The sequence below is a fragment of the Macrobrachium rosenbergii genome, chromosome 31, assembly GCF_040412425.1.
Source record: "Macrobrachium rosenbergii isolate ZJJX-2024 chromosome 31, ASM4041242v1, whole genome shotgun sequence".
In the NCBI taxonomy this organism is placed as follows: domain Eukaryota; kingdom Metazoa; phylum Arthropoda; class Malacostraca; order Decapoda; family Palaemonidae; genus Macrobrachium; species Macrobrachium rosenbergii.
The window spans coordinates 15,484,256-15,508,002 of NC_089771.1; the positions used below are offsets into that span (position 1 = coordinate 15,484,256).

The 23,747-nt window shown below is 35.6% G+C and overlaps 2 protein-coding genes across 3 annotated transcripts in view; one reads left to right on the forward strand and one right to left on the reverse strand.

Annotated features, from left to right (window-relative positions):
- Positions 1 to 2,988: 2,988 nt before the first annotated feature.
- On the reverse strand, positions 2,989 to 6,968 carry LOC136855374 (monocarboxylate transporter 12-B-like). Of its 2 annotated transcripts, none has more exons than XM_067132300.1 (5): positions 6,713 to 6,968; positions 5,864 to 6,134; positions 4,606 to 5,523; positions 4,234 to 4,425; positions 2,989 to 3,981 (listed from the first exon to the last, which is right to left on the reverse strand). In XM_067132300.1, exons 1-5 carry the CDS (start codon positions 6,953 to 6,955, stop codon positions 3,845 to 3,847), a joined length of 1,761 nt encoding a protein of 586 aa, XP_066988401.1. In that variant the 5' UTR covers positions 6,956 to 6,968; the 3' UTR covers positions 2,989 to 3,844. The 2 variants fall into 2 exon arrangements, with proteins under 2 accessions (XP_066988401.1, XP_066988403.1); XM_067132302.1 differs by having other exon boundaries at positions 3,779 to 3,981; positions 5,864 to 6,070; positions 6,713 to 6,875.
- Positions 6,969 to 13,772: 6,804 nt separating this feature from the next.
- The window catches only part of LOC136855375 (proton myo-inositol cotransporter-like), a 30,604-nt gene continuing 20,629 nt past the window's right edge, over positions 13,773 to 23,747 (forward strand). The window contains exons 1-3 of the mRNA XM_067132303.1: positions 13,773 to 14,879; positions 17,343 to 17,533; positions 18,394 to 18,484. Coding sequence (XP_066988404.1) covers positions 18,466 to 18,484 — 19 coding nt within the window. The 5' untranslated portion in view covers positions 13,773 to 14,879; positions 17,343 to 17,533; positions 18,394 to 18,465. The remainder of the gene's footprint in view (positions 14,880 to 17,342; positions 17,534 to 18,393; positions 18,485 to 23,747) is intronic.

The window sequence follows — 23,747 nt, forward strand, 5'->3', positions numbered from 1 at the left end:
GAAAGCTATTAAAACAATTAGAGCTGAAGGGAAGGATTGGAGAAAAGAGTTAAATACTTTCTTAAAGCTACAGATCCACTCACATACTGTAATCAATGTTAGTCCTGCTGAAATCATGTATGGTAGGAAAATTAGAAAAAAAAATTGCCTGAAATGTGTTTAGATTACACTGGTTGTGATGATGAAATTATAATAAGAGACCAGAAATGTAAAGAAAAGGGGAAAGAGTACTATGATAAGAAATTCTATGTAAAAGAGGGACAAGTAAGTAAAGGTGATTTAGTAGTTTTAACAACAGTAAAAGAAAAATAAATTGTCACCTCAGATTTCTGTAGTGAACCTTATAGAGTCATTGAGAAAAAAAGGCAACAGTGTTCAAGTTGAGAGTACTGAGGGAATACAAAGGAGGAGGAATGTTGTTCATATGAAAAATTAATTTTGAAAATGAAAAAGATAAGTTTGAGTTTTGGAATGATTGTAGTAATGATATTTGGTGAATTCAGTGATATTAATGAATTTCCATTTTAGATCTGACAATGATGAGTTTCATGTAAATAGTTCAGTGTCAGGTCAGGAACAGCCAAATGTTAATTCAAATTATAATGCTACATCAAGTAGTCCTACACCAGGTGCTGATATTGTTGAAAGAAGGTCTACTAGGGTGGAAACCTCCCTAGATATTTGAATGACTATGTGAGGTAAATGAAGTTTGTGCATACAGTATGATGTCATTTATGCTGAGTTGCTGTTGAGTGTAAAATGTTTTTCCTGGTGTTTTGTAAAGGAAGAGAGCCTGATTTTTTTTTACATTGTTTTGTAGCATGGGTGTTGAGTTTGAGATGCTCAATAAAGAGGATGTAGTGTCTGTAAAAAAACCCATTTTCTTTAATGTGTTTGGTTGTTGATACCATGTCGGAACAGTAACGGAGAAATAAAGTTAAGTTGCTGCTAAGATGCTTCTGTTATTACGCCATCCTCCACACCTATAGGCTATTACAATGTGTTATTAAGTAGAGATTCACGACTGAAAAACGTGTGATTTATTCAGGAAAAATATTTCAGGCATGTAGAAATTAAGATTCATTATATATTTGATAGTTGTTAATAGGACTTAAAATCTGATTTTTTTGTAAATACTTATGATATAACATAGAAAAATATATAGAAATGTGATATGTTTACTTCAGAATCATCTAACTACATTTTGGCAAAAATCTAAAAGGCTTCTAAAGTTTGACGTTGCCTAAAACGTACTTATCTTTTTATTCAAACTCCACAAATTCCATCCACATAAACATCATGGCTTTCATTAAAACTTTAATGGAAGGTGAGTTTTTTTAATGACCTTTATGTAAATATATAGTGGCAGACTGCTCTTAGATTTTATGAAAATTCTCAGTCATTATGTAACTATAATTTTTACAGTATTTTCTATTTTTTTTATTTACGTAAATGAAAGAAGGGAGGAGGAGGAGTCAGGTATGCAGAAGCAGTATGGGAAGGCCAAAGCTTGGGAGTAGAAGGAAATAAACTGTTTTTGAACAGGTTTTACCCTATTGCTTATTCTGTTCAAACTGACAGGCTTTTAAGGATTAGATATTCAATGTCAAAATGTCGAGGAAGATTTTACCAACATTCTCCCTTGATAGTTATTTTAATTTTTTTCAGGAATAACAGGTGATACATATGTATATATATATATATATATATATATATATATATATATATATATATATATATATATATATATATATATATACCTTTTTCTTATCGATTGAAAACCAAGTTTTGGGGACACATTTGCCAAAGAGAGATTTGCTGTTGCCGTTTCTGTTGAGAGGTTATAACATCCCCATTTTAGGTGTTATATGTTATAACTACATTTGTTGTTTCTCTTACCTATGGGAGAGGATAAGGTGATTGCTAGTATGTGTTCTCCAGGACCCACGGCCAGACAGTGACGTCACACGGGCTCGTCGCTAGCGGGGGCCAGTACGTCGGTACTGGCTCAACGTTACAACAGAACATTCGACCATCTTCCTCGTCTTGGCATTAATAGTTTTAGTTTCGAATTAATTTTATTTTGATGGTAGTCTACCAGTAACCTCATTACTTAACAGCGTCGGTTATTTTGTTAAAAAATACAGCCTCTTATGTCAAAATTGTTAACATTTTTTATCGATAGGCGAGGGTAAGAACTTCAAGTAATTAACATCTATCTTTGTTTTGTTTTAACATCTTAGCCAAACATGACGCAAACTGTAATGAAAATTACCCAGAATATCTCAGTCATTCAATAAATGAAAAGAAATTTTTCCTCGTGTAACCTGTGTTTATGTACAATAGTTTCATTGAATACTTAACTCAACTTTAATTATTAACTGAGAGAAGAACAATAGATTTCGTGAGTATGCTCAATGCATATACATACACACGCTGTATTTATGTATATTACATTTGAAGTATTAATTTTTTATTCATGTACAAAGGCAACACACAGCTTATTGTTAAGGCTTTCAATATTCAGCAGCCGTGACTTCATTTCATCTATATGATCCCAGGGTTCGACATGAACAGAACGTCACTGCATTTTCAGAATGACTGAATCTGCAGGACAACATGTATTCAGCCTCTTATCTCGGTACAGTTTCCCCCTTTGAAAATTCTAAAATACCTTACACTAAAGTTTTTGTCTTAGACTTGGTGTTCGAACACACCCACACACTGCACAATTATTCGGCATGGCTATAAGAAGTTCATTAACAGTGTATCTTGAATTCCAGCGCTCACACACACACACACGTGGAAGCGGGAACTCTTTGTTTACAAGGTCCAAACTGTCGCTGGTTTACAACGCATGAACCATGGCTCATGGCCCACGCTATGCAGTCGACCGTCTGGCCGACCTGTCATATAGTGTTCTCTTATTCCATCGTCTTCGCCGATCGCGATTTGTTGATGATTTGTAGGATTAGATAAGAGATGAGCTCCAAGCTGTCCTTTATTGTACAGGCATTTTACAGTGCGTAGGATAGTGTATACAAAGTATAAAAGCGTATATGATGATAGAATAGAAACAAATGAGCATCGGAGCTCAACCCACAACAAGGAATCATACCCCACCACATGCGGTACCATTACGGAATCGAAACCTGTGTATCGGATTCGATATCATATCATTATAATAATAATTGGTTACACTTATACGTTACAATATTACCCAACATGATGCAATACTAGACTACCAGCGCAATAGTTTTGAACTGAACGCGTCCACGGCGGGAATCTTCCGTTCCGTGGACGTGTTACGTAAACATCTTGCATGCGGCGTTACATAACACATAACATGTCTTGCACTTACGTTAAAACATATTATATAACGAGAGAGAGAGATGTATTCCAGCCTTAGCCTTGTAAATTACTTGATTCTCATTGAGCGTCATTACATTTATCTAAGTTGTACCTACGTTTATAGTTTTCTTTTTAAGTCTGAATTTATTCAAAGAAAACGAATCTCTCTCTCTCTCTCTCTCTCTCTCTCTCTCTCTCTCTCTCTCTCTCTCTCTCTCTCTTTATAATAGGCCATCTCAGTTAAGCCGATAGCATCAATTATAAATCTCTTAGTAAAAAATAACATTTCAATACTCGATGATAGATACAATTAGGCCTATACACAGCAAACAAATATGTCGTAACGGTCATATTCTATACAATAATAATATAAAAGCATATATATATATATATATATATATATATATATATATATATATATATATATATATATATATATATATATGTATATGTGTGTGTGTGTGTGTGTGTTTCTTGTATGTAAATGCAAACGTTAAATCTCTTCTTCTTTTCTCTTGTCATAAACAGAGGCACAAGGCATGAAGAGCCAGAGAACGAAGCTGACGGTGACGAAGCCGCCTGACACCCACATGCTGACGGCGTAGCTGGAGGTCAGGTCTCTAACATAACCTGGAGGAGGAAAGGTCAGTAAGATTTCCCTGAAGGAGGAAGGGTCAGTGAGGTTTTCCATGGTTACTGTTAATTAAAGTTGATCCGTTTATTCTGCAGAATAGACACTAGGCCTACTGATAATACCAGCTCATTCTTACCCAGTATTACGGTTTGATACTGAACTTTTCATATCAGTTCTTTGTTAAATAAGTGAAAAACTATTATTTTATTCTATACACCCTTTTAAATAGACAAAATTCGTAACCTTACCCATTATTGGAGCCACTGTGATGTAGCCAACGCCTATGAAGAGGCAAGTTGCACCAAAACACGCTGGCATCTTCGCAGGGCCCAAGACTTCTGTCATAATTAGGGTGTAAATACCGACAGTAGCCCCAACACCACAGCCCCATAGGCCCATGACTGCCATTAACCAGTATATGTCGTTTACAACTGGAAATACTGCAAGGAATGAGGTTAATGTTGTATTTCGGTTTCTGACTGCTTAAAATTAGGAACAAGATTGGCATTTTAGTCATAAATTTGAAATATTGACTACCAAGATATTCATTTTAGTGTCCTATGCCTTGATTTCTATCAAATGAAAACATAGGTCTATGTGACGGTTCACTATATACTTACCAAAGGTACATATGGCCACTGTAGCAAGGCCAATTTTGTAAACTACTTTGACATTAAACCACGAGTAGTCAGTCAGGGCATTGACTGCAATCCGTGTAATGAGATTACAGATTCCGGACACTGAAATACACCAAGCCGAACTCTCCAGAGAGTGTCCTGCGTCCTGCATGGCGAAAGGTACCAGCAATATGAAGTTGAAGTAGCCGTTGATGTATATGGTATTGGAGACAGCTATTATCAGCGCCTGTGGTGACTTCATAATCCTCATGTTTTCTGCAGTTCCTTTCACTACCTTCCTGAAGGTGTTGAGTAACACAAAAGAGGAGTACTTATTGCCATCTAGGTGAGACACCTCTCCACTTTTCATTTGTACTTGAGGATGTTTTGGTAAATTCACAGTATCTGATACTGAGTCCCCAGCAGAAGAAACTGATGACTCAAGGTGAGTCCTCAGACCACTTTTCATCTGTATCTTAGGATGTTTTGGTAAAGTCACAGTAACTGATGCTGAATCTCCTGTAGAAGATATTAATGGCCTTGAGCTGTTCTTACTCTGTCTGTGACTTGATGCCAGCATGGCCTCTCTTTCAGTGACATCATTGTCATCAGGTTCCCTCCCAGTAGGGGTCCTCTTGGCATCATCTTCAATATCCTCAGCAATTCTCCCTTTCCTTGAATGCCATTCCACAGGGTGATACAGCAAAGAGCCTGCGCAACCATTCAGCAGAATCGACCCAGCCAAAAATGCACCAATTCTGAACCCAAAAGTGTCCACTAAGTATTCTGACAGTATAGGACATACCATTTGACCTATACAGAAGCCGGCCATTATAATGCTGTTAGCTCGTCCACGTTTGTCGACAAAATATTTAGGCACGATGAGCAGAGTGATACAGACTGTAGCTCCTGATCCCAGTCCTAGAATACAAAGGAATCAAGAGTCTGAAGAGAATAAGCAAGACTTTCCATTTTAACTATATCATGTTTCTCTGTATAAATTATGACTTTAATTATTAGAATCCCTTTATATAAATTATGACATTAATTATTAGAATCCCTTTAATCAGCCATCATTTTGTTTTTTTCTGAATAATTCATTGTCAAGGTCTTTCAGAATGAATGTCCAAAGTTATTTGCTATGCAGAATGTAAGAAGTAACAGTTGATATAAGATGCACAACAATCTTCACTGAAACTGATTCATAAACCTTATCCCAAGTATCTCAAAGAAAATGAAAGGCTTCAGATAACGTTCTTACCAGCTATGATACTGAAGGAGAAAAACAGGAACTCGGCAGAAGTAGCGAAGGCTGACAGAATCAGAGATATGGAGGTTAAAAGGGCACCAACCAGTGTAACTCTTCTGGCCCCAAATTCCTCAATTAAGGGCCCAGCCATGAGACCCACCATGTTGAAGACAAAACACTGGAAGTTGTAGATCCAGGTGGTGACAGTGGACGAAGTGCCTAGGTCAAGCAGGAAATGCAGGAAAATGATGCTAAAGCACGTCCCTACCAAGGGAGATAGCATCTGGGATGGAGGAACGTGTAATCAGTTTTGTGAGGATTGTGTAGACAGTGAATTCTCTTGCGTTTACGTTTGTTTATCAGTGATTTCAAAGGCAGTGCCATGTAGTTGAATGGTATAGTAACAATGTCCAATCAGTGCTTGTGATATCTAGAGCAGACAGTAAGTTTCATACTAAAATGGTAAAATCAAAGTCTTGAATATCATTTTTATTAAATTAATTTTCATCTCTCTCTCTCTCTCTCTCTCTCTCTCTCTCTCTCTCTCTCTCTCTCTCTCTCTCTCTCTCTCTCTCTCTCTCTGGCCCGAATATCAATCTAGATTTTAGTAGTTCCTAATCAACAATCCTGGACAGGTATCACTGGTGAGTACATAGGTTAAGGTACTTGAAGACACAAAAATGGACAAAGTTTCTCTGTCCACGTTGAAAGGAGTTAAAGAATGACGACAGATCTTCTATACTGCCAATTCCAAAAGCCTTTTCAATCAACAAGCAAGTGAATTTACTGTTAACTAAAGAAATTAATTAAAAATTAATGACTGTGGTTATGGCAATAATGTGACTTCTGTCATCTACTTACCAGATTTATAAATCCTCCGAAGATGACTATCCAACCCCAGCCTCCATCTGGGGGTAGTATAAGGGTTCCATCCCTTGCCCTCTGTCCCTGTTTCGCCTGGCACACCTTCTGCCCTGCTCGGTTCTCGCCGTCGAGAAGTCCTGCTTGTCCTAAGGAAGGACATTTGACTCCATTGTCTGAAGGTAACTTTGTTGTATCTTCATTTGTTTGTCCTTCACCAAGATTTGATGCTTCCTTGTCCATATTGTTTATATTTTTGATATAATATCAAAATGTTTAAATGTCACTTAGTGACAGCTGTTTATACATTTATAAACCTCATTTTCATTACCAAAGTGTTCAAATGTCAGTTAACATCGGCTGCCAGTTAATCTATGAATTCTGTATTCTCAAAATGTCGGGTTTATCACTAATGACAATACTTGTTTGTATAGCTAGTCGGATCTTTGTATTTTCAAAATGTTCGAATGTCTGTTGACTATATATATGAAAACATTGATTAAACGTCACTCTTACAGATTTACCTGTAATGTTTTGGAAGTTATTACAGCTAAATTTAGCCTCCAAAATGATCTGGTTAAACTGAACCATGATAGCAGTTAATATGTGCGCTTTATCAGTAAAACTTTAGTGAGAAACACCTCACCTTTAGCTGGTTCTGAGCATATATATATGTATATATATATATATATATATATATATATTATATATATATATATATATATATATATATATATATGTATGTATGTGTATGCATGTTAATATTTGGTGCTTTATCATAAAACTAGGTGAATGTGTGACCAGTTTCGACTTTATTTCCAAACCATTATATATATACATAGTGTGATAGGTCTAATTATATACTATATATAACAGTATGACATGTGTACTAATATATATGCCATTTTATCAGTAAAAGTGTCAAAGTGATGGCCTTTAAAACTCATTTAGTTGTTCTGAGCAATATACTATAGGGGATATATTGCTGATAAGCAGACCATGCCCACCTCAGATCCACCTGACAGGTGTGTGTGTGTGTGTGTTGAAACTCATTAACATTACTACCCTCGTGCTGTGTTTACAAATATTGATGATCCTATTTTCTCAATCTCTACCTACCTTAAGTTTAAACAACAACAAATTTCTTTGATTCAAAGATATAGTTTATACATCCATCAGCCAGATGGTTGAACTTTCTTTTATACTAGATTAATTGTTCCTTTGAATGCATTATTAGATAACAAGTGATCCCCAAGTTGAAACGCAGTTTATCAATCACTAAAATCAAATATCACCTGAATATGCATATCTCACAACATTTCTTAGTTCAGTTCTTTTCTAGAGTAAAAGTTTGGCCAATATCACCCTCAAAAAACTTAACTGTTTCTGGTATATAACACCCTTTAATAACTAAAAAGAACAAAACATTTTCATTGTTGTATTGTTCTTAATGCGACACAATCAATCTTAAGAAGATGGGGATATCTTTGATACTCAATATAATGAAACACTGCTTTTTCTAAAATGGTGATAAAGGGTAAAAATTTATTTTCAGATTCAAATTCTTATAACCAGAATGATAAATGAATCAATTAGTGATAATAATCAATATGAAAAATTTATTGTGTGTGTGTGTGTATGTACAAAACTCAATCATATACAAATTAAATATATGAAACAATACTAATTCACAAAAACTTTTATCAGCATGTTAAATAATCTTTATCAAAATTTAACTTTTAGTAATTGAAACACCTCAAGATTTAAAATATATATATATATATATATATATATATATATATATATATATATGTTAAATTATATGTGTGCGTGTGTGTGTGTGTGTGTTAAATTAAGTGTGCAAATGTTAAATGTACATAAGAATATATTTACAATGCTATGTAAATAAATGTATACATCATAAACATAAAAATGTGAAAATATAAAGAATATTAATAAAACAGTAAAACACAATAAAAATACACACGTATACATTTATCATATATATATTATATATATATATATATATATATATATATATATCATATATACCATGTTAAACTTTTCCTAAAACTACGTGAGGAACACCTCACCTTTAGCTAGTTCAATATATATATATATTTATATATATATATATATATACAATCCTAGAAAAATGTGTGTGTGTGTGTGTGTGTGTGTGTGTGTGTGTGCAGTGTGTGTGTGTGTGTGTGTGTACACACTTTTTACGAATATCAAGTACCTGGTTACTAAAATAAACTTTGCTCAAGATTCAGATCTCAAAAAGATACTAGACTCTGACCACAAAAAGATACTCAGTAACATTGATCCTTAGAAAAACTTGTTAGAGAGAGAAAAAATCAGACTAAGTTCAGAGGATAGAGTGAGTTATCAAAGATTAAACTAGAAATCTTCTAGAGAGAGAGAGAACCAAAACGACTGGTCTGGTCTTAAATCAGATTAAAACTAAAAAGAACAAAACATTCCAGTATGCACACACAATCAATCTTACACTGATGGTCAATAAATAACACTGTTTTTCTGGTTAAATACGAGATATTTTCAGATTAGAAGTTTATAACTGACACAGTGCTTAAATTCTAATCTTTTAAAAGTTAATACAATGGAGAAACTCAAGGAAATTCTTCATTAATTATGCGCAAAATAATTCTTTGAACTTTATCAGAATTTAAATTAACAAAACATGACGTAACTATCAGAACACGTCAAGATTTAAAGAAAAATCTCAATAAATGAAATCAAATACAGACTAAATTAAAACAATTAAGTATGCAATGTTACATTACAAGAAAATTACAATGCTCTTGTAAATAAAGTTATCTAAACATAAAATGGGAAATATAAAGAATCGGCAAAAATTGTTTTATCAAACCTGATTTCATCAAAATTTTCTAACCTTAAACACAACTTCACTCTTATCTGAACATGGTGACAATGGAAATGAAACTTACACCCTTGTGGAAACACGTGTTCACTTGCTAGCTGCGTTACACAAGAAAGATATTCGTTCCAACGATTAAATTACTATTAAATTCAGATCTCAAAGTTAATGTTAAAGTGACCACAAATTAGGCTATCAAGTAATCATCTAGTACTAATTTGAGATTAAAAACGACTGGAAATCAGAATAAAACATTGTAATACGTGAAACAATCATTATCATTGAACATAACACAAAAGTTCTAGAAAAAGTAAATATGTCACGTTTTATAGAGGATAGCTTCTACATATTACGTCATCCCAGGCAAAACGTTTTGAATCATCTTACAAAAGTATGTTATCAGGAATATTCTTTATCTCAATATATATAGCTATATATATATAAATATCGTCTTATATTATAGATCGGCGTTTGTTTACCAAACCTGCATGTTAACATATGCGCTTACTCTTAGTAAAACTTAGTGACAACTGAAAACAACAATTTTAGTTGGACACTGACACGTGTTATATATATATAAGAAGATGTTCGTTCATATACGTTGCTATTATATATATATAACAATTCTAAATTATATAATCAAGTTATCATTATATATAGTCTGATATATAAATATACATATACAATCATTATGTATGTATATAACACATATGAAAAAATATATATTGTATTATGAATATACATATTACATGTGCAACATCATGAAAATATACATATATATATATATATATGTATGCATTTATATATATATGTATATATGTATCTATATATATATTATATATATATATATATGCATGTTAATATATATATCAGTAAAACTTTAGTGATATACACATATATTATATATGCATATATTGTATATATATATTGTAATGAGGTAAATATCGCAAATATATATCCTCAAAGAGGTAGAGTAAATACAGTATGAGAACATATATATATATATATTGAAATAATGTCCATTGTTTCAATTTAAAACAGTAAAAGATTTATATGGGCAAGATCACATTGATTGATAAATAGTCATACCCATCTGTATAAGCCCTTAATCCTATATCTTTGTCCAAATGACTGCCCATAGACTCGATTAAAGGTATATGTATATATATATAGATATATAATATATACCAGGTTATAAAAGAGAATATATATATTGTAATGTGACCAGCGCCATCCTCAACTCAAAGGGCCAAGAAAGCTGATGCAATTTATGTCTGTTGAAATACAGCGCCACCTTGTTTTAAGCGGATCGTAAAGGTGGATGCTATATAAGGACATGATTCCTGCATTATCCATTAGAAGAGTAATCCATAGCTTTTTAGAAGACGCTGGAAACTTAACCTTGATTAGTGCGTCCTCCGAGGAATCCCTGGCCTGCCCCTTCCAAAGAAAGGGCTGTCCAGAGCCTACCAGTTACTTTTTGTAAGCCTTTAACATACATCTCCATTGGCTGGTACCTACAAAGATGAGGGATCTGTAATCTCCTGATGCTATATAGGAAAATGTGCAGAGTGCATCCTTAGAGGATTTATGTCAGTCACGTTTGGTAACTCTTTCCGTTCTCTTTTCCATGGCCTGCCCATACCTGCAGCGAGACCTGTCCTGCTTTTTATTTTGTGTTGTGTCCCTTTAACGAATCAGTGAATTGCTGGGTAACGAAGATGTGATCTGTTTCAGAGAAATCGGAGGTCAAACTCTTCTAGGCACCTGTAACTCTTTTCCAAGTTTTCTGTTTCCTTGATAAGAAACATACCTACAAGCGAGACCTTCCTGCAGTTTTGTATTTGTGTTAAGCTCATCATTGCAGATAGGAAAATCAGTTAGTCTCCTTTCTAGGCACCTTCTGTACAGTTCCTCTATTGTGATCAGGGCGTGGCATAAAGTGACCACGTGTGCTCTCCAGATAGAGTTCCCCTGCTGTGGACCTGTTATCACCTTGAAAGTGCAGGGCATCAACCACCTCTTTGGAGTTTCAGGTTTCTTCAGAGAATTAATCATTTGTATCTTAACTTATTATGCGACAGGACTCTGTTTACTTGTCTTTATTTATGCTTCCATTAGTCTGATGTGTGTTTTTTTTCTAATGTAAATATAATTAGTTAAGTGAAACCTAAGAGTTTACGTAATAAATCCCCCCCATCCAGCAAAGAAGGCCCTCAGCTAGGAATCTTTTTTGCAGATGGTTTTAACTAAACCCTCTTTAGAGTCAGTTTCACCTGCCCAAAGTAAGTTTTCATGTGCCTTTAATATATAGCATATTCAGCATATAGCCATATCAATGTATATATATATATATATATATATATATATATATATATATATATATATATATATATATATATATATACATATGTGTATGTGTATGTATGTAATGGAATCGAGTCTGTAATCGAATAATCTAAATATTTTGATAAACACAAAAGGGCACAACAGAAAACGCCGATAGAAACATAGACAGAGAGAAAAACAGAAAAGGGCGATAACGAACTGAGAGATCCCAGGTGCCAGGGCCGACCGTCCGTCGCCCCTGGAAAATAGTGTTGTGTATCTCACAAAAGGTGTGATCAGCGCTTTTAATGAATCAATTAATAGAGGTCAGAAGTTATTGAAATAAGAACGCCTTGAGAGCCGTACATCTTGACGCCATTGAATGGTAACATCCATCGAACTAAATGTAAAAAAAAGTTAACGTGAACTTTAATGAAAAAGGGACCCCATACAGATAAAACTAGGGAAAATTATACCAGGTTTGGTATTGTAGACTACTAGACAGAACCCCTTATATATGGAGGTTCCTAGAACAGCAGGCAGTCAGAAGGAAGGTACCAAGGACAGAGAGTGTTGAGGTGTGTGGAGAGTGACGGTAGAGGCCCAAAGTGATTTGTGAACTTATACAAAAATTTCTGAATGCCCAAAGAGTAAGATTTCCAAGTCCAAGTTTGTAGACTTATGGAGTTTACAAGGTGCATTTTCAGATTAAGACACGGTTACTACTACCCAATAAAATGTGGAGAGTTTTAAAATTTTAAGACGATAATAAATGTATAAGGGAAAAACATAAATTCCATTTTAAACCAAGATTTTATAAACACTTGTGTATTTCCAAGATAGCTGACACCTAAGCACGATAAGGTGAGTGCAAAGATAACATATAGCAAGCTACCTGTTCCTACTTCAGTGAAAGTCCACAGAGCTACAGACACAATTTTTAAGAAGTGAATTCCCCCCCTGCTAAATATATGTTTGTGCATATGTATGTTTATATATTGTGGTGTGTATATATATGCATATATGTACGTATATGTATATATATGTGTGTGTGTCTGTCTGTGTGCATTTTGAAAGAAGCATTCAAGCATAGCAAGAATAAATTAGAATAACATAATTGACCAATAATGTACTCAGTACATTGACTTCAATAAAGATTAGCTTGTTATATTAGTAAATTTGAAATCATATCACATTTTGTATATATTAAAACCAAGCCAAGTTTTCTTAACTTCATTTTTAGTAAAACGCTTTGTGATTCCATAAAAAGAGTATTATATTTTTACAATTAGTTATTTACTTGCAGTATTTTTGGCAGTATGGCTTACATAGAAATAATGAAAATCCGTTCATAGAATATATCCTTTCTATAATCAAACATGGGGTATTTCTTTAAACATTTTCCCCTGTAAACACATATAACTCACTTAAAGGACATTTTAACACGCTAAGCATATAGTCAGTGCAGGGAAAATACAGAACAAACAGGACTATATAAAGTAGTTTTATAATCTATAACTTAAGGCGTTATCTAAATATTAGCTGCAAGAGTAATGTGGATTTGTTTATATATATACACACACATATATATATATATATATATATATATATATATATATATAATAATGTGTGTGTGTGTGTGTGTGTGTGTGTGTGTATGTAATAACTTATGTATGTATGTGTATGTATGTATGTATGTGCTTATATATCAAAGCCCGCCATTATAGGTGGGTAGTGTGTATCATGTGTGCTCTCGTTAAAATGTGGTTTTACCATTTATTTGGTCGTTAATAGAGTGCTATCGTAGTGGAACGAATGAGACAATTTAAATGTGTGTAGAGTGAAATGAGTGCAGTAAGACTGTGATTTATAAGTTTTGGACTCAGTTTCTTTGGGTAGTAAAAATAAGGAATCTGAGGACAGACCTGTCCATCTAGAGATTTTTTCGAGTGTGCGCATGCCCTCTTGGGTTTTGACGTCATTTCCCCCAAGAGGTTCCAATAATTTTTGAGACTACGTAAAGACAGAAAGGAAAAAGTGTTCCCAGAGTAAAATGAGGAAACGAATGCCAAACAATACTACTAATTTTTCTGTTTGTTGCCCTTAAGCTTGCACGCACAAGCACACTCACTTGCAATAGCTGATGCCAACACCCCTTTGGAATATGTTGATAATGGAGTCTTGTTCTTTATTTCAAACAAGATTAATTTTATGGCTCACGATGGTGTTATATCAGTTTGTAAGAAATTTTATAATGAAAGATACATAAGTGAGGCTAAAAGTCTAATGTATGATAAACATGGATACCCAGAAATGGCAAAGGTACACAGGGGTTCAAATAAGGTTTTAAATAACCTGAAAGAGATGGTTGCTTTCGTGGTTCAGCAAGTCCCTTCGAGGTGCATATTCTGCATAACTAAATGCACCGAAGTGCCTCCTGTAGTGATGGGTTTCATAGATGCTGCAGCACTAGCCGCCACATCGCTGATTTGTGGGGTGAGATGACTATCATCTGCAACACTGCAGCGCCTTCCTTCAAAGGTGGAGGCAACGGGATCTCAAATTCTGGACATGCAGGAGGCTCGAGTAGAGGTTTCTCAGCAGCAGTCAAAGGAACAAGTCCAACTTCATCACGACCAGCAACAGCAGCAGCAGCAGCAGCAGGAGTCATGGGAGCATCAAAGGTAACAACAGCAATGCAATGAAAATCAGGAGCAATCGCAGCAGTCAACATTAGCGGTATTCTGAGAACCAGGTGAAACAACTTAGCAGCCATTTCACCATGATCACCGCCAGTTGTGTAACGACCGCTCTTCTGGGATCAACGGATACGGAATCCCCAGAGCATAGAGAAATTTTCATTCGTTACCGGAAGAATACAACATCAGCTCATCAAGTTTGGATGATGACCAGGAATGGCAGTTGCAGAGACACCAGGTAAGGAAAATTAGGCGTCGAAAAAACAATGTTACGTTTTTCGCAGAATTCTAAGTTTCAGCCAAGACGATAGCGATCTGCGATTATTGGAAGGAGGTCTGGGTAGGGGATGTGAGTATTTTTGTCTCAAGACTATCTCCTGACGTAGATGCCGAGGCCTTGAGAGCTCACGCGGAAGAGATTGCAGGAGCTGAGGGAGGGGGCAGCTGAGTGTTAGCGGCAGATCCAACGCCATCTTGATTATAAGTCTTTCAAGGAGATGGTTAAGGGAATGTTCGAGGAGAGGACTGCTGATGTGTATAAACCTGAGAATTGGCACAAGGATGCTCTTGTGCAAAGATGGTATGATTAACTTATATATACTAATATATATTATATATATTTTTTATAAATTTTTAGATCTTACGGTTTATATACAACATTTTTAGATTTAGGAGACAATCATGAGAATTTCTTCATTCAATTATCGATCTATAAAGTCAAACATTCATTGTGTGAGGTAGCTGTGTGAAATTTCAGACACAGTTTGCTTACAAGAGACGTAGTTGCCTGGGTAACAACAGGATTTTTTAGGATTTATAGGTAAGAATTTCTCGTTTTATGATTGAAGTCCTCAAGGAACAAAATTGTAAAAAACCTCACTAACATGCTGATGACCAGTGATAACTTTGTTTTTGGGATTTGGAGGGGTTAGCGTATGCTCAGTTTTGTTAAACTCACATGTGTTAAACCTGTGATTTTTGTCGTATACTTTTGTAGTATTTTGTAGTTTAACCTCTGAATAGAATTCACCCTAGTGCATTTTATGTGAAATAAAGCCTTATATATATATATATATATATATATATATATATATATATATATATATATATATATATATATATATATATATATATATATATATATATATATATATATATATATATATATATATCAGAAAAATACGGCCGCTTTAACATTACTGTGTTATGTAGTGTGATGAAAGAGAGTTAGCTGTAAAGATGGAACTGGGGCAAGCCGTCAGTTGCAGAGTCGTTGTACTCAGCAAATACTTCGTTACATCTGCAGTTAACCTGATGAACACACAATATTGGCTATGTCATATGACCAGTTGGTATGTGCGTACATTAGTTCGTACGTTAGAAATCTAGATTTTGTGTCTAATTCTGCCCAAAATTAGTCCGATCGTTCATTAGCGGACTAGAGCGGTATCGTCAAGACATTATCTTTGAGTGTTGCAATCTCTTAAATTGGCAGAATAAGGTACAGTTCAGACTCTTCGTTTTCTGTGTGAATTGTGGACTTGTGTTTTTACCATGTTTCAAGACATTTTTGAACTTGTGTGGGAAGTGAACGTAACCTTTTACCATTTCAATATTCTATTTTATTGTGTTCTATTTACTGTATGCTATTTACTCATGCATTTTAGACTTTTCATTATTATGTTTTGCACTTGCATATTTTGGGAGATTATTATTTGTAAGCATTCTTTTGACAGATGTCTGTGGTGGTGGTGTGGTGATAAAATAGTGAGGAGAGGACATGAGGTTATCATGGTTGTGTGATCATAGAAGTACATTAAAAACCTTTGCAATGCCTATTATTTTATGTGGTAGACTTCTGAGACTAGACTACAGTGTCTAAGACAGAGTATGTGAGAGTTTTTGAATTTGCAGGCTATTAGCCACAATCAGATTTTTAGTTGGACTGAGACTAAATCTTGAGTTAGATGTTTTTCTTACTTGATAATTTCATTTATGATGCATTTTAATCTTTGCTTTGTTTATTCATTACTTGTTGGGTTGCTTTAAATAATAAATCTATTTTTGTAGGAAAGATTGCATTTCCTTAGATGACCCATTTCATTTCTTTAATGTGGAATGCGAGAACGAAAGAGATCTTTGTGACATCAGAGAGAGAGAGAGAGAGAGAGAGAGAGAGAGAGAGAGAGAGAGGATGCGTGAAACTCGCTGAGAGAAAAAGAAGAGTGTTTGGGGCCTCAGGGGGAGGTCTGCATGGGTTGAGTGTTAGATGGAGGGAGAAAGGGTCGAAATTCCATGCCGTTCCTGAAGGTAGATCGCTAAAGGCAAACATTACGTAGTATTCCTACACGGAATATTGAGTCTGTTTCAAGGGTTTACATATATATACATATATACAGTACACACACACACACACACACACACACACACATATATATATATATATATATATATATATATATATATATATATATATATATATATATATATATATATATATATATATATACACGTACATACATAGGCTACGTACATACGTACAAAGTATATATGCAAATACATTCATCCACACACATACATACAAACGCTAGATATGTCAAGAAAAACTGTAATTTACTTATATCAAAAGTCCTAATCACAAAAGAGTGCATTTACCTTTTATCATAGAAGATTCTAGAAAGACTCCTTTACTTTTCATCAGATTTAATCACTAAGGGAAGAAGGACATTGTATCTTCGCCCTGAGAGCAACAACAATAACAGATTTACCTTCTTCAGTATAAAAACAACTGAAGGACAAGAAATTCCTCAGTGTTGCTTGACTCGTCTCGTGAAGTGGATCCGTTGTCGTGTGATTTCGTCAAACACTCAGGGCTTTTGAGTTCAAATTAAGGTATGAATTATTATTTTACTTTGCTATAGCATAAGACATTCATAAAGATAGCGTAGATAATGTTGATATTCGTTTATATAAGCCACATTAATTTAACGTTTAAATTTTAAGAGGAAGCAAGTTGTTTTTATTTCGTGCACATAGGCCTAGGCTTAATCGTGCTTTCTGCCATCAAAGTGGCAACATAGACCTAGCCTACGCATGAGATATGTTTATTTATATAATATATAATATAATATGATATATAATCTAATATATATACAAAACAAAGAATTTAATTCAACGCTTTCGCGGCCGTTTAAAAACATCCTCACGAAAACATCCTTAATTTCAAAGCAGCATTCCACACCACGACTCATTTTTTCCATTTTTTTTTTTTTAATCAATGCACGGACACACTCTAACGGTATTTCTGAATCGTATGGCATTTGTTTTTCCCCCTCGACGGAACTCTATTGTTCAGGGTCCCTTTGAAGTCATTTATGCGTCTCCGGGTTAGTTTAAAAACAGACAAGGCTGAGTATAGGTCTAAAGATTGTACGTTGAACAATACAGTCAGGTGAGTTGTGCAGTGTGACAGGTTTGGTGTTTATGCTCGTCTGTAGTTAGATTGATACGTTGTGTTTTTAATTCTATATATTTTTTTTAATAACGTGAATAAATAGAGAGAGATCTCACGCACACTCACATACACACACGCACACAAAACATAACCCAGACCCCTAAACGCATAAGTGCAGATGTCAGATTGAATGTGCGATGCTTTTTTCTAGTTTGCTTCTCTTATTCATTCACGAATATATATTTCGATTTATGCTTCATTTCTTATTTATTCACGTATATGTATTTTTTTATTTCAGGCAAAAGAAAGTTATCTGCAGACAAAACATTTTTTCACAAGAAAACAGATCATTCCCGAACATTCTCGCACTATGGGTCTCAAAGCCAGCGGTAAGTACATTAGTGAAGCAGCTTAATGTGATTTTTGGCCAGAATCGTTCATTTGATGAAAAAGCATGAAATTTGATATGAATATACTCTTTACGTCACTTTCCGGGAAAATGTGCTAGCCATCAAAAATTCCAATATGGCCGCCATTTTTTCAAAAACAGCCCTAAACCATAAAAACGCCGATCTCTGTCCATTTATTTCCAATTTTTGCTCCTAAAAAAGGTTACTAAGGAAGGGAAAGCAAAGAAGATAAGCTCATTCTGTCTATATAATGTCCCAAAGGGTTGCATAGTTCTTCGTTTGGCGAGTCGGTAGAGTTGTCGGCTAGCACTTGCTAGGCCCGAGTTCGAGTCTCCGACTGGTTAATGAAGAATTAGAGGAATTTATTTCTGGTGATAGAAATTCATTTCTCGCTATGATGTGGTTCGGATTCCACAATAAGCTGTAGGTCCCGTTGCTAGGCAACCAATTGGTTCTTAGCCACGTAAAATAAGTCTAATCCTTCGGGCCAGCCCTAGGAGAGATGTTAATCAGCTCAGTGGTCTGGTAAAACTCGTATACTTTTTTTCAAAGGGTTGCAAACTACACAGCTGAATCTTACAGTCAAGTCAACACTATCGTTCCTGAGGAAGGGGGGATTCTGCAGACAACAATCGGGCAAGCGGAAGGTTTTGGCACCAAAAAACCAGTTGCTTTGGGCAGGTGAAGCTCAATATCACGATAAAAACTGTTCATATACGAGAAGGAAAACTCTGAAATTAAACTATGGAGGTAGAGCCAGGAGACTGCCAGTCGCTCACTACCAGGACACACTGATGACGGACACTGCTGTGAAATTCTGCATGGGGTTCAATATCAGCGAAATTGCAAGTTTAGTGTCCCAGATGCTATCTAATCAGCTCCAAAAAATTAGAACGCCACACCTGAACTGACGGGGTGTACCGGCACGGGAGAGCCGAGCCAAGGATGACGGGAGCTTTAACGTTATCCGGATGGTGTACAGATCGCACGGGATTTAAATGCTATTGGATGACCGACCGGGTCAGGTGTAGGGTAACAGCTCAAACTGTATACCATACATGAAAGTGAGCAAAGGTGATAAAAGGATAAACCCTCAGCCAGCTCTACTTAAGTTCAAAGTGTCTTATCATGGATGCTAAACCAAAAATGCAAACTGACTAAGAGTAAATGTTGTCTTTGTCAAGAGGACAAAAATGATGATGCACTAATTTCACCTCTTAGCTTATTTCAGAGGAATCAGGGCTCTGCTGGATATGTTAATCTTGCAAAAAATGTACCATTGTTTCATGCTCTTATTGCTATGCCAATATCATTTGATCCAGCACGGTTAGAAACTACGTTGATACGAAGTAAAACAAATCATAACTCTTGCAGACTTTTCTTGAATAATACCAAATTGAAAAGAGCACAGAAGAGAACAGTGACTCCCAGTACACAGGCACAGAAGAAAACCGTGGATAGAGATCAAGAGCCTCAGACCCTCCAAAAGTACAATGCTTTTTGTGTGAAGAAGAGGATGAGATATAAAAATTAAGACGAGCAGTGACAATGCAGCTGAATGAAAGTATCAGTCAATGTGCCATGACCCTAAACCATGGAAAGCTCCTTACAAAGTTAAGTGCTGGTGATGTTGTTGCTCAAGAACTGAAGTATCACCCACGATGCTTGACAGACTTATGCAACTCGGAGCAAGAGGAGAATTGCCATGATCAATGGAAAGAGTTATATCCGGTGGTTTTTTCTGAGCTTTTTATCTGCATCATTGATAGCAAGATTACGAATACAGAAACATCACCTGTAATATTCAGACTTCCTGATGTAGCTTCCCTATACAAGCGCCAGCTACAACAACTAGGTGTAGACTCCCCAGACGTCAATACCACCAGGTTAAAAGGGCAGTTATTCTCTAGGATCCCTAAGATTGAGGCCCATAGGAAAGGGCGTGATGTTCTTCTAGCATTCAGAAAAGATATTGGCACAATTCTGCCTGATGCTAGCAGGTACTCTGAAGCTATTCATCTGGCTAAAGCTGCAGATATCATTCGAAGAGAAATGCTTGCTCATGAAACAAAATTCAGCCAAGATTTACAAGAAGGACTTGGGAAGGAATCTGTTCCACAGGCACTTCTACAGCTTGTTTGCAGCACTGAGCATGATGTTGACATCAGGCCCCATCTGGACCATGGTGTTGTACTGTCAGATGTTGCTGTTGCACAACTTTTACAACACAACTGCTACTCTAAGTATACTGGAGACATGCAAAACACCGTGAAACACCTTTTCCCATAATGTCGGGATGAAAGTGTTTGCCAAACAAGAAAAAGAGAATTAATGGACAAGCTTCATGAGAATGGAATTAGCATATCATATGACAGTGTTGGAAATATCAGGACAGTTAGATGAGAATAGTAAAGCAATATGTGGAATATGGTGTTGTGTGTCCACCTATTTTGAGAAAGGGACTTTTCACAACTGCTTTAGACAACGTAGACCACAATCCAACAGCCGCGGCAGCCAGTACATCCTTCTAGGTACAAATATTTCATTGTTTCAGCATCCAAGTCCAGAGGAAGAAGGGGAAGTACACACATTGCCCAGTGTTATGGACAGTCGAACAAGAAAGGTTCCTGATCTTTCTGAGTCATTCACGAACATCCCACCGGCCTTCTTCCGCAAAAGGAATCCAGAACCGAGCACCATTGATGATATATCGTTGCCAGACCCCAGTTGAACCGATTTCTAAATGTGGACGCAAGATGGACTGTGTGGAAGGTGCACTTGTAAAAAGACAGGATTAGACTGTACTGCACTCTGTAGCTGCCCTTGTCATGCATCTTCAGTAGTCTGAAACACTGATGTTCAACAATGATAGAAGGAGAATAGACGCTAATATACTCATAATCATAATTCTCAAGTTTGGACACAGTTAATAATGAGTTAGTATATTTGTCACTTATATATATATATATATATATATATATATATATATATATATATATATATATATATATATATATATATATATATATATATATAAATATATATATATATATATATATATATATATATATATATATATATATATATGTCTTTTCCTGTAATACTACAGTGTAATATATGAAAATAAGGCCCATAAAACACTATTTAAACGTTGAAACCATATATTTCAGGCACTTGTTTCTGTGCCCCTGTTCACTATCCCAAATCCATGGACGCTCGGAAACGTATACTTAAATAACAAAGGGAAAAACATGAAGGTTACAAGATCCGTGTAGTAATTGTCACGACATTTATGAAGGAGGAGATTAGATCGCTCTCTAAAAAATTTGGAGCACAAAAGATCAGTACGTTACGCGATGGAGAGGTCAGCGTTTTCCTCATCTTAGTAGAAATACAGGGCATGTCATTAACTGGAGTGGGGCCGATTTTTTCAAGAGTAGCTGTCCTCCTACAAAGAAAGATGCTGGAATCTGATTATCATCAATCAAACCAACAATCTGAACCTGTCAGGGAGGACATTGGAAACCGGACGCCATTGACACCAGTTAATCCTCACCCGTTTTGAAGATGACCCAGGAAACGCGACCGCCAGATCCATCGCCAAACGAGGAGCTAATGAGGCTAAAAACCACTAGAAATTTGGTCAATCTGTTATTCTTTGCGAAGCCACCCTCCTTAACATCAGGATGTCAGACAATTACCTTCATGTTTTTGTATATACCATTGTAACTTTCCACCTGTTATATTCTACCAGTGAACAGGGGCACATTGGGACAAGTGCCCGAAATATATGGATTTCAACGTTTTAAATAGTGTTTTATGGGCCTTCTTATTTTTCATATTATGGACTGTAGTATTGCAGGAAAAGACATTCATTTGCCGTATGGAACATCACAGTTTACGCCAGTTTTTTGGCTTCATTAGCTGTCAAGCACATCTTCAGACAGTACGAATAGGCTAGTACATGGGTTACACAAGAGGAAGAATCAGAGAAATTTTCTCCAGGTATGCCTACAGGAACAAGTTTCTCCCAAAATGTCCCTTTCACGCGTTGGACATCGGCGTCAGATTTTTCGGACTCCATCGCACATTCCTAAGACAGAATACAAGCCACACACCAAGACATCTATGTGATCAGAAGAAAAATAAGTGTTCTAGCCACGTCACTTCGCCTCATGTGCAGGGATGATGGTATGTACAGATATCTTTCATATTTTTGTGCTATCAGGTGCTTTAAAACAGTGAGTCCCACTCCAGAAATTTGTGCTACAAATTAAAAAGACTGATTAAAACAGCGTATGGAATAGTCTTGGCCTTCCCAATAATGTAAAGATCTCTCTAACCATCCCTCACTGCAGAAGAACAGAAGTTCCGTTTTAAATCTTGGGTTTCATTCGCTCTAAAACCTGGTAGGGGACTAATCTTAATTTCCTAGTTGCTTTTTTGATAAAATTTGGCATTGAAAAAACAACTATGACAAGAAAAAGAGCATGTCTCAAAAGGCATTTTTGCTAAATGTCTTGGATCAAAAATAACAACAAAAATTCGCTCCCGAAATGGTTCCAAAATGCATTATTAGCTTAAGAAAAGGGGAATATCATCATCACAAAAATCTGACAAAGACAGGAAAAATAGTTCTGTTAGACAGAGACATACATCAATAAAGTTCAAGAACTTCTAAACGATGTTTGACCTGGACAAATTAACGAAAGATCCCACAACAAATATTGCTGCTCAGTTTAACCATCAGTTAGAACCGCAGGGGGCAATAAAAAGACATAGATATTAGAGACATTCAAGGTAATCCCCCTCTCTCCCCTATTTTACGGCCTCCCGAAAAACATAAAGATGGGATTCCTTTACGCCCCATAATATCTATGTCTCTTTCATTGTACAAATTATCAAAATTTGTTAAACTGAGCAGACAATATTTATCACCCGATTTCTTCGAATTTGTCATCCTCCCGTCAAACATGCAGAAGATTTCATGAAAAATTTAATAGTTTAAACATCCTCAAACAACAAACTGCTTTCCAGTCTAGACGTCGATTCATTATTTACTGAAATCCCCTTGCTTGCTAACGTGTTGTTTCTTGAGAGGAATTACAACCATAGAAGACCATTTTCCTCTTGGCATAGATAAAACTTTGCCCAAGACTTATCAACTCTTGTAACTAACAACGTGTTTTCTTTCAATGGTAATTTTTTACAAACAAAAATTTGAAACATGCAAATGGAAGTC